At 36.9% G+C, this 12962-nt stretch overlaps 1 protein-coding gene across 1 annotated transcript; it reads right to left on the bottom strand.

The window, feature by feature from the left end:
* Positions 1–3483: 3483 nt before the first annotated feature.
* On the bottom strand, positions 3484–3975 carry MELLADRAFT_66784 (uncharacterized protein; the record flags this gene model as incomplete). Its single annotated transcript, XM_007414817.1, has 1 exon — positions 3484–3975. The coding sequence occupies one exon, from the start codon at positions 3973–3975 to the stop codon at positions 3484–3486; it is 492 nt and encodes a 163-aa protein (XP_007414879.1).
* Positions 3976–12962: the final 8987 nt, after the last annotated feature.

Genomic DNA, 12962 nt, shown 5'->3' with positions numbered 1-12962 from the left:
TGCAATGGAGGAATGCAGGGCCAAGGCCGCAGCTTGGCCCTGGACCAGTCCGCAATGCCATCGCACTATCACTGAGTGATAGTGCGATGGCACAGCCACCTAATTCCCAGGTGGCCTTACTTTTAAGGTAAGGCCACCTAGCTTAGGTGGCCTGGATGTTCCAGCCAGACCACCTAGCAGCTCAGGTAGGTGGCCTTTCTGGCTGGAACATCCGCATATTTTTTTTTCTTAATTTTTTTTTCAAAATTATAATTCAAATAAAAAAAATTAAATTTATATATCTGATTCAAAAAAATTTTCTTTTTGGAATTAAATAAGATGGATTTTCTTTTCGGAGTTAAATAAGATGAAACTTATAGTTTTATAGGGAAATTAATTTTTTTTACCGTTAAAATCAAAATATCATAAATATGTACATTGAAACACATTGGTACAATCACTGCCAGCATAGATGCCTTGGGTTGAGAAATCCAAGGCATCATCGGAGGCAAATCCTCGGACAGACCTTGTCCGAGGTTTTTGCCCAAGGTATTTCTTTGCCCTGAGAATTACCTCGGATCAAAACCTCGGGAAGCTTCTGTCTGAGGTTTTGCATCCAAGGATACCTTGGATTTTGTAATCCGAGGTAAATATGTTGGTGGTGAATTTGTTTGAAAGGAATATTTGGTTTAATTACTCATCCATTCTTATATATGTATTGATATACATATATAAAATACATATTGCAACATTTCAATTACAACATGTTTGAAAGGTTTGTCCAATATTTTTGGCTTTTGTTAACAAAAAAAAAACTACATATTGAAACAATTGTCTACCTATTGTTAAAGAAATAAATATATACTGGAAGAGTTGCATCAAAATGTGATTGAAAGCATTGTTTGGTAGTATATTTTGGTAATATACTCAATTTATGTATTCTTTTGTTAATGAAAAAAAATTATATTATGGATCGGTTTGAGTAAGATGTGTTTGAAATTTTTTTGGTTGAGATACTCATCATCCCAACTGTTTTTTTTCCTTTTGTTAATGAAAAAAAAATTGAAACAGACTCATTCATCAGATATTTTTGCTGGCATGTTGGTGTGTAGTTGGTGATGGAGACAGAAGGTGATTTGATGAGGATTGCAGAAGATTGAGGACGGTCGAAGAAGATTCAGGATAATCAAAGAAGATTGAGGACGGTCAAAGAAGATCAAGGACGGTTGACAAAGATTGAGGAAGATCGAGGACAGTTGACAAAGAAATAAGAAGATTGAGGACGGTTGATGAAGAAAGAAGAAGTTCAAGGACGGTCGACGAAGAAAGAAGAAGATTGAGGACAGTTGACAGATATTGAGGAAGATCAAGGACGGTTGACAAAGATTAAGGAAGATCGAGGACAGTTGACAAAGAAATAAGAAGATCAAGGACGGTTGACAAAGATTGAGGAAGATCGAGGACAATCGAAGAGGATTGATGATGATGAAAGAGGTTTTGGAGGAGAGCGAGACAGGAAGCAGGTACTTTGAAGCTCTTGAGACTGATGGTAGAATGTCTCCAATCGGAGGTGTTGATACCTGTGAGACCGAGCTTGTAGCTAGTTGGCCAACATGTGGTTTTTGGCTGCAGTAGAATCTAACATTGGTGTTTGAATTGTACAGTTTGAGAAATGTATTTTTTGCTTTTTGGTTTTTGGTTTTTGGTTTTTTGATTTTTTGATTTTTGGTGTTGCTGGTACTTTTTGTCGAAAGGTGACAATGCAATGAAAACAGTGTTGACCACTGGAAATTTGGGCAAAAAGGGGTTTCTGCCATGACTTTTACCCCAGTACAGGGTTTTTATCCCTGTATTTGAGTATTTTCTGTAGTTTTGTCTTTGATTTTTGAATTTCGCACCCGGGGATTGTGATTTTTGATTTTTGAAATTTTGCATTGTCACTTTGGAACGTCTCGCATTCCGTACTTTCCTTTTCCGCACGGTAAAGATTATATTTTTGATAGTGTGATATTCTAAAAGCCATCTCAAGAGATTGAGAAAGCCCTGCATTGTCATACTTCACTACATTTATGTGTTGTAGCAATTTTGGGCGCTTTTTGTTGTGAATTTTCATCATAGCGGAGCGGAGTGATCATAAATAGCACACCGCTCTGAGATGTTCATAGCGCCTCCAAAAAGATAGTGTAGCAATTTGCCCTTCATTATAGCATCAAATTGCTCCGCATGTGATTTTTGGGAATATAGTAAAGCGCAGCGGACCGCCAGTGGTGTTCATACCTTGTGGTGGATAGAAGTTTGGTCCTATATGCCAAGTGAGGTCTTTTGCACAATGAGGTGGTTTTACTTCAGAAAAAAGTAAAACCTCATTATCTAATACATCCACACATCTACAACCACACCTCAGAGCAAAGAAAAAGAACTGAGAATAAAAAGCCAAAGCCAAAGCCAAAAGCAAACTTAAGATCAAACTCAAAGCCAAAGTAAAAAAGATCAATTCATAGAAACTCATAAAATGAAATAAATGTCAAATAAGTGTAGAAAAACAGAATTCAATAGGGGGTTTCAAGTTCTTTTGTTTTTTTGCAAGATTTATAAATTTGGACAAGTTGTTTGTAAAACAAATTATGTGTCAAACCAATGTATCTTGAATTAAAAAGGTGTCCCACTTTGAAAATTTTATGCATATTTTACAACGGCCAAGTTGTTGTAGCGTAAAAATATGTGAAAATCAGCAAGTTGAAACCCCCTAATTTCATTAACTCTACAAACAACTGTATGTAAGAGATTTCATCCCACCAGGCAAAAATAAGGAATGATGTTGGTGGTATTGTAAGGATTACACCTATGTATGGTTTGCCTCAGAAACAGCTGGTCTGATTGCCCGGGAACAGCTCTGAAATTCTAGATGGAAACAGTCCTAATTGATATTCTAGTCAGATAAATCAATTGCAAATCTAGGCCCAGCTCATGGAATACCATATAAGATAAAAAACCTTGGATGATGTGATGAAAAACCACTAAACAAAAACAATGAAGATGGAGAGGGTACAAGCAAGAAACTTCAGATAAGGGTACGATCTGAGAGTGTCACAGGCACGCAATACCACCAAAGGACTGATGAGAGCACAATTGAAGAGAGCAAAGAAGAAAGAGTGAAAGGAAGACAATTATAAAATGAGCCCTTGTTGCATGTGTGAATGTGTGTACATACACGCAGATTGTATAAAAGACAGAAACTGCAGAGACACAAGAAAAAAAAAGTCACAGGAGGATCAAATCATATTGGTAGAACATTTTCTAAATGATCCATCTGATTTTGATGAAGAAATGAGATGAAGCTCTTCAGATATAGGTCATAAAGTAATAATATGTATAGAGTAGCTTCTGGGCGGGTATTCAGCCAGTCGTGTTTGACATATTTCTTCAGCATATTCCATGTCACCTTGAAACTTGATGGAGAAACAATATTATACCTCTGCACCCTATGTACCAATCAGTTATTCCCTAGAGTACTAGTAGTCTTCGTCTCCAGAGAATCTGCAGGACACAATAATACAGGAACCCAAGCTTGCCAGCCCATTCACCCAATCCCCCTGGTCTGATTTTTAATTCATGGAGTATGCTTTTTGTCATTTCCATCAGTGCCTGACCACAAGCTAGCACAGAGCTATCAGACTGCACGGATGCATCTGGAGTAGAATTAGCTTGTGCTAAACTTCTGATAAAGTTGGTCTCTTCGTGGAATTGCTCATCTTTGCTGGGGTTTGGGTTTTCAAGATTCTTGAGAATTACTTTGTTTTTTTGCTCAAGATATCCACTCTGTAGGTATTCTTTTAGGCTGTGGTCCAAATAGCTATGTTTTATTGGACCTGTGGTGGTCTCTGCTTGTTGCTTCAAAACATTGCCAATTTCCGAATGAAGGTTGAGAGCAGGCACAGCCATCACAAGCACCAGAGTCTCCAAGCTCAATAAAAGAAGAATACTTCCAAAATTCATCTTGAATAGACAATCTTTCTTGAAATTTTTCCCAGTTATCTTTTTGCTGTAGATCTGATGGATTGGAAGAGCAATAAAGTACAGATGAATATCTGTGGCTCAATATCTGCCCTAGAAGATGAGCTGACTTACATAGAGGAAGACTTTTGGCTTATTTTGTAGGCCTGATTTTTCTTGGTCTTAAAAATGTGGTATGTGCTTTGTTGTCTAAAGGAGAAAGATCGACTACTTTTAATTTCAACTCCTTAATGTTAAATATGTGTATGATAGATGATAGATTGTGTTGGACGACTCAAGTGATGAAAATTGAAAGTCAAAGCTTGAGAGATCTTTATCAAGAAATGAAGAATTTCTGAAGAAAATCTAAAGAGCAAGAAAGGTGAGTGGAATAACGTGTGGCAAATGTGGAATGATTGGATTTTATTTTTTCTCATAAAACCTCACAACCACCCAGAGAATCATCAGGAGAAATCTCACAAGTCAGACCTGGTATCATACAAGTCTTGGCAATTGCTCAAAAAAGGTATGGTGCCAAATCATTGCATCAATTGAGTTATTGATGAAAATTAGCAGAGCATCACTTAATGTGTTGATGAAAATTAGCAGACTGGCTTGTGAATCAGTAACTTTGGTGTCTGCAAGATTGTGGGGCATCTATAAATAGCAAATGGATGATTTCAAGTAATTCAAATGACAGCGGACAGTGAAGAAGCTGTGCAGCATTCAAACTCATCAAAGTCCCTTGCCACAGGCCCTAGGCTTGAGCAAGTCCCAGCATTCAGATTATGAAATCTGCTCCAAGGGGGCATAGTGAACATAGATTGCTTGTGCAGGGATGTCACACACACTGAAAAAACATACACTGCTTGAGGCAAAACTGTGTGCATATCTCAAGTGACTGCAGCCTGTGCAGCGGATATATGGAAATCAGACAAGTTCAATCAGCTGCCTTAATAAAATATCCAAACTGTATCTTGCAGAAAGAGCTACATCAGAACAAAAGGACATCAAATGAAATATGTTGATTTTACTGGGGAGGAATTATTTGCCTGTACCCATATCCCAAGTACAACTTTACACTACGCCAAATTGCAAATTTACCCCTGAGTTTGGAAATTTGAAAAGACATGGAAATTATAGAGAAGCTGGCAAGGGTCAGGTCAATATGAAAAATAATGGTTGGGCCCTTTGGTGCATTGTAATCATCTGGCATATTTTTTCATATATTTAAAACCACAATGTGTATAACACAACACAAAATATGATACTTTCTGGGCAGAAAATATAAAAACTGACACACAAAGATACTGAGCAGTCAAGAAGAGATAGAAAAATACACAACAATTTGCATATTGTTCCTATGGTTGAGACCTTTGATTTGAGTATATTTTTGTATTTTTAGTGTGAAAATTGTTGATTGTACTAACAAAAACCCCAGGTGAAAAACCCTTCAGGATCATTGGATTACAACCTGTAACAGAGATTGGAATTTGGCTAATGGGTGACAAGGGGATATCTTGAATTTTAAATCCCTCATATCTTTTGCAATCTTGGTCAAAACACTTGTTAATTAGTTCATTAGAAAGCCATGGGCTTCATTTAAATCTTATGTTGAGCCATACAATCTGCATCTCTGCTACAAAAAAATATTTGTCTTGAAAATGTTTAGTATATAGCCGCATAGATATTCTTTGGAATTTCTGCCTGAATGAAAGATATAGTCACAGAGTTTGGCTTTCCAATGAACTACAAATCAAGTGGTTTGACCCAGAATTTAGATGATACAAGGGATTGTTGAATTAAAATGATGCACATTGGTCAAATTCCAATATCTGTTACAGGTTGTAATCTGATGATCCCAAAGGTTTTTTGTTAGTACAATCAACCATTTTCACACTAAAAATACAAAAGAATACTCAAATCAAAGGTCTCAACCATAAGAGCAATATGTTTTTTTTTGTATTTTTCTCTCTCTGTCCGAGTGCTCAATATCTTTGTGTGTCAGTTTTTATATTTTCTGCCCAGAAGATATTATATTTTCTGTTGTGTTATATGCATTGTGGTTTTAAAAATATGAAAAAATATTCCAGATGATCGCAATGCAGCAAAGGGCCCAACCATTATTTTTTCATATTTTTCTGACCCTTGCCAGCTTCTCTATAATTTGCTATGTCCTCTCAATTTTCGAAACTCAGGGGTAAATTTGCAATTTGGTGTAGTGTCATCAGATCATTCTTAATCATAAGACTTCATAGAATCATTCCTGAACTCTTTTTGTACTCAAATGCATCACAATTTGACATTTCATATTACATGCTTGTAGTGGTTGCCATTGATACTTTACATCACATGTGCAACAAGCAATGTAAAGGGTTGAGTTGCACAGATGACAGTCATGCATTTGAATCTGAGCAATTTTACATCACATAAAGTTGCATCACAAAGGATCCATGCAATGTGAAATCACAGCGCAGATGAATCACATGAACCCTTGTAATCTAACCTCACATGTTATGTTGAATCACTTCCAGGACAAGCTACTCAAAATCACATCATCAGTACATCACACAGCACCAATGTGATTGAACATCACAATTCCCAGTGCTTTGTGCTGGTGCTTACCATTATACCATGTAAAAATGTTGCCGGTGTTTGATCGCCAGATCTTCTTGTCTTCATCAAACTTGCAGTTTGACTCGCGCGGAGCAATTGGGACTAATGATTGATTGGGCTCCTATGTGGGGGCTCTAACTTACCCAAGTCCCTCTTAAACCAGCAAGTAGTTGAGAGAGGGACTCATGGCTTATACATGAAATTTGGCGTGTGAGCCAATTTGTTTTGGCTGGCGACTTTTTCAATCCTCAATAGCTCTGTCCCCTGCAAATATATATCCTCTGGACCCAAGAAATGCCTTGTTCGCCTGCTGATTCCACACACCTGAATATGACTCACTCCATATCTGGCCCATTTAATTCAGAGTAATGAGAGGGTAGAGTCTGCAAAAAGCACCACAATTCTCGAGAAAGATATTCAACATGTCAAAACCTCACAGCAGGCAAGCTGGATTGTTACACAAACCTCGATTTTTTAAGTCTGGTTTCTAGCACTTTCTGAAACCCAAGAAATAAATTCAAAAGAACCAACATGTGTAGGTTGAGCAGGATCACAAGGCCTTTCTTAGGTCCAGAGGATATTTACTTGAAGGGGACGCAGCTATTGAGGATTGAAAAGGTCACTAGCCAAAAGAATTGGCACACACACCAAATTTCATGTATATGTAAGCCATAAGATCATCAGCAGCAGAGCCCGTAAAATGTGAGCTCCCAAAAATACGGGTGGTGAAATTGCCAAAAATTGTTGCAGTGGACCCCGTCAAATGCAAGGTGAGTCGTCAAGAGTCTCTGGATGTTTGTCAAGAGTCTCCTGATTTAGGGGGCCAATCAAGAGTCTTGATGTCATGTGCAACTGTGAGTACAAGCATACCAAAACACCTCAATCATGGGGTTTCCGTATCAACACGGGGATTTGTTGGGTTCTTAAGGATAAGGCACCAGAGAAATTAACTCAATAGAATGTATGTATTATTCCCAGTTTAAAACCACAAAAAGAACCTTTGATTCTTATTGAACACACTCAAATTAAATCAACAAACTTTGACTGTTATTCACAAATGAAAACTTATAGTCTTATAACACGTAAAGAATTTTCTCCTTTGATGAAAGGGGCTAATTAGTGAAATTAGTACAACAATAGCAGATTGAACTGTTGATGACACTATTATAATTGTATAAGATAAAGAAAAAGCGGACAAAATTATTACAGAAAGAGAGACACCTTTTATAGTCCAGCTACAACCCTTAATTACAGTCAACCAACTTCAAAAACCATCAAAAACCATCAAAAACACTTAATTTGCACTTTGTAATGTAATGTTACTAATGTATGGCGTGATCTGCACAGCAAATCTTATTCTTCATGTAATGTAATTGATGTACAGCACTTCAAGTGATGCTTACATGTTGAATTTTACTTGTAAAATAGCTGAAAACCGTATTTTGGTATTTCAAAGTTTTTCCACAGGCTGATTTTGATTATTTACATAATTGATTCATGATCTACACGCAATTCTGATCATTAATCACTATCACATGAGGTACTTTGCATGAGTGGTTAATGAGTAATTTCTGTGTAAAGATCTTTGTCAAAAGATCTTCACTGTGAAACGCTGTGAGATTTATATATAAGCCGCATACATGTGTCTTGTGGCCGGTTCTCAAAATTCACAATATAAATCTTTTTGCCTTATACGTTTTTTCACATACACCCGTTACTAGTGGTTTAAGATTTGTACATTATGTAATCACACCTTGCGCGCTGATTGAGCCATCTACCAACCTTGTCTGACGTCATTTAACATATGTAATAACCTAAAAAACTCTATTTTCATCATTTTTCACCCATTTTTACTCTTTTACACAGCATTAGTAATCTTTTTCTGAACTTTATATGATCATCTAAAAATCTACAGCCGTGCAAATCTCGGAAAATCCCTCTATTAACCTTATTTATGACTAATACCACCAATACATAACTTCAATAAGGACCAGGCGCAGTTTGGCCCAAAACCTGCGCGTTGTTGCTAACTTTTCCAGTTCAAGACTAGATTTTGACTTTGAGATTGGCGAGGATCAGCCCAAGATCCATGTAGAGCGCGAGTGACATGCAGAAGGATGTCACTTGCTGACCTATCTAAAACCATGCTTGATGTTTGCAATGTTACGATGGATAGACTGGTGAATGCTGAGCTTGATGGTGATATTTTAATCATCCTGATCCCTACTTATTGATGTCATTAATAGCCAAAGCAGGCCCCTGGATAGCTCCTATTGAAGGTACCGACTAAAAAGGTATTTTTTGCTTTGAATTTTTCTTGATGTTAGGGACAAAAAAAGTATGTTTTCACCCTGTTGGCATCAGATCATGGCAACCTTGGAGGAATTAATGCAAGATTTCCTAGCTTTTCCTTGGCTAGCTTTGCATGTTAGCAAGGATTTTTTGGCATTTTTTGTGATTTTTTTTTGCAAATGTTACCTACAAATGGGGTATTCTTGGCCCCCCAAACCCTTAAATTCAGGTATGAATAACTGAAGTTTTGAGTTTTTTTTGTTGGTATGCTCCATAGGAGCTATCCGGGGGCCTGCCAACGCACAAAATTTGATTGAAGCAGATATTTCCAATTATAGATAGATATGGCTTCATAACTAATTATCACTGAGGAAGGAAGAAAGGATGAAAGATCCTTATAGGTGTCCTCATATTCCATAAGCACACCTTTCACAGAACTCCCCTTGCCTCCGGTGATGGATGTACTTCCAAAACCCATAGATCTTCTTGCTCATTTGAACTTAAAAAGCCTGTGCAAATCATCCTCGAGGGGAAGATGCACAGGTTGCATCACTATCAAATGTGCCAAAACCATATTCTTAGAGTCAAAAACAATCAAATAGCAACACATTCGTGAGCTCCAATTTTAGGACCTCACAAATGTGTTGCAATGGAGCAAAGAGCAACTGAATTAGAGAACTGATTTACATCAGTTCCTTGTAATAGAAGTCTGCTTGATCACGAGCCTCACTGAAACCATGTGAGGCTCAACAATAAAAAATCATTTATCTTGCCTAAACAAAGTTTGAAAGTGCTTTATAAGCCACTTTTAAAAAGATTGCTCAAAAACCCGGTTAAAACAAGCCTACTTATAACAATACTCCTTTCACAACGACAACCTCACTTCCGCGCCTGGTCCTTGATACCCGGAAATCCCAGTTTACCATCCTCAAAAAGACACCCATCCCTTAATACCTTTTACACCTCCTTATCAAATCACGCGATTAACCTCTGTATTGACTAACATTACGTCCCTCTTTCATATTCCAATCTCAAGTAAGCCATATCTCCAATATTAACACCCTAAAAACCACTTTCAAAACCTATACACCTCCAAAATCACCAATAATCGAATTTTCCATAACTTCTAAGCCTGCTTATCTTTCTGAAAAGTTCAAAGATGAAAGTTTTGCATCTTAATAAGTATTTTTGATCCCCAACTTTCCCGGAAACATTTGCTTAAATCCTTCTAAAGATCTTCTATAGATACTTTTTTATTACATTTTCGAGTTTTTCCACCCGTTTTCTTCTTTTCTCTTCTTATGAATATGTTTTATTACTGTTTTGTTGGCTTTTCAATATCTTTTGTGAAATAAATGATGATGTAATATGAAATGTATAAGCCTACAAGAGCTTCAATTGATATCATAAGACTCCTAAAAGCGCTGAAACTTGAGATTTTCACTGGTTTACCAGATTTTTAAAATTTTGCTTGACATGCCTCTTTAACTCACCACACCAAGAACCTCTTTAATGCTGGCAGTGACAACAGGTATGATCATGATTGACTTGTTGCCTGTCTGGTTTGTCTACTTTGATATAGTGGCAGAATTGTGCAAAAAGTACCTTCAATGTCAATTTAAAAAGTCAAGATGTTGTTGGCCTGATTGAAGGTCAGTTAAGTGGGCATCAAATGGTCTGGATGTTTAGCATGTGGGTCAAGAGCTCAGCCTGAGTTATTGGTCACCTTGCTTACTTAAAAGAACAACAAAATCTCCAACCTTTGAAAACACAAACCCTCATCAACTTGTAGATAAGTACAACCAGATCTGTAATTTTCTCTTTGATTTCACAAGCATCCTTACAAATTCAGTATTGGTGATCCTAAGCAGAAGAGCTGTACTTGAAAAGGGATCATAAGTGATGTGTCACTGATCACCAAGGCAGCAAGCCACCTCTGGTGCTTTAGTGAAGGTAGAGTAGATTTGAACCTTTCAAAACTAAGCTTGTAGTGGAAATGAATACAAAACAGAAAGAGACACAGATATTTCCAATAAGAAGACATTTGAATATCACCAAAAAGAAGAGGATATGTAAGTTTGACAATGAAAAAAAATTAAATTAAAGTTTTATTAACAGGTCAATCCGATGGCTTGTTTCCATTGGTACATTAAGCTTAAGATCTATTTCCTATACATCAAGTAAAAAAATCAGTATTCAATCTTTAAACATTTTTAATTTCAACATCTTGATGTGATGAGATGGAAAGAGTTGAACAAACCAAAATTTCATCTGATGTTAATTCATCAGTGATATGACACTAGGGATTCAAATGCTTGAAGCAATTCAGGTGTGATCTCTTGACTTTCTGAATCAGCATGTGTAGTGAAGACCATGTGCTTGAACTTGATGACGCCCTTCATACCATCCACACCAACAAGTTCAAAAGCATTTTTCCAATGAAACTCAACTTCAAATAGATCTGCAACAAATGTTCTAACATTCCTGAACATTGGAACTTGCAACCACCGCAATTCTGGTACGAGGAAAGTGAGAAAATAACAACCTCCAATGACCCTCAATTTTGGGAAAAAATCTATCACACTTTTGCCAATTTGACCGTCAACCATGCAAAGAGACCCTCTAATGTATCTTTGACAGGTTCAAATACTTGTTGTAAGCCTTCATACCGCGTGAAATGATCCAGTTCCAGAAATTTGAATGTGTCTTTTGAGGCTGTAGTGATATTAGAAACCTTCTATATTTGTGCTGTTATGAGTGAAACAAAAGTAACATAAATTTGAAAGAGCTGGCGGTTGTAGCTTCAAGCACCTTGATGTACCGGACTGGATTGATAATTGTTCAAGATCAGGTATTGCTGAAAACAGTCCCAATAATGAATCTGGATTGTATGTTCCCAATGAATGTCCAATATGGTGTACGTATAGACTCATACCAACATATAAAAATGACATGGGTTACGCGTGTAATTTTTCCATGTCATGTTTGATCAAAATTCATCCCCAAGCCAAAAATCATACAACATGACTCATACCAACACACATCGACATGGATTTTTGTTTGCCAAATCCCGTGTCGTAACATGAGTCATTGCGGATGGTCTGACGGCCAACAAGTGTCATACCGACAAACAAAATGACACCATATCACATCTAATAGCTTTACCCGATTCACCACCGGTACATAGGTTGCAATATATGCCTTCTCTGGAGTAAAGTACCTTTTAAATCATCAACCATTCCCACCTACAAACTCAAACATTCCTTCTCTCACTTTTGTTTCTTTGGGTAAGTATTTCAAATCCTTCTATCTTTGAATTACTCACAATATTCAACTTGGAACTCATCAATATTCCATCAAATGCCCCTTTCTTTTCTGTTCTCTTGCTCAGGTTTAGATTCCTCTTCTCAGTCCCACCCCCTTTCAATCCATTTGTGATTTATTAACAAACAATGGTTTAACCTTTTTTAGTGATTAGACACAAAAACAATTTCATTTTCAATTGATAAATCAATTTTTTCCATTTGATTCAATCAAAATCAATAGTTTTCATCCGATTGGATCAAAATCTATCATTTTCATCTGATTTGATCAAAATCAATCGTTTTCATCCAATTCAATCAAGATCAATCATCCCCAGACTCCATCCATCTGATTCAATGAAAATCAATTGTCTCCATCTGATTCACCTGTAATCAATCATCTCAACAGCTCATCATCCAATCAAACCAAATTAGATTGAATCTTTAGTTCCTAATCAAATCAAGCAATCTCATTCATTAAATTCAAAACACTTCATTTCAATTTCTTCAAAGTAATCCAACTTTGTTATCTTTAGATTCATCTATCTAAATCACGAGAATGATGTGAGATAAACCTTGATTCTTTCTTCCATGATGGGAAGTCTCACAGGCCAATTTGATAGAGGATGGAATTGGATCTTGCATGTTAATTCTTCACTATGTGAATGCGGAACTACTTGATCTCACCAATGGCATTCCTCTATGAAATCGGTTTTGGATCATGATGATGTACGGTCACTGCTGAGGTTTAACTGTACTTGTCCTCCCCAAGACTGGGTT

Source organism: Melampsora larici-populina (genome assembly GCF_000204055.1).
Source record: "Melampsora larici-populina 98AG31 unplaced genomic scaffold MELLAscaffold_46, whole genome shotgun sequence".
NCBI classification, from domain to species: domain Eukaryota; kingdom Fungi; phylum Basidiomycota; class Pucciniomycetes; order Pucciniales; family Melampsoraceae; genus Melampsora; species Melampsora laricis-populina.
Note: the sequence above shows the minus strand (reverse complement) of the source record. Positions and strands in the feature narration are given on the sequence as shown.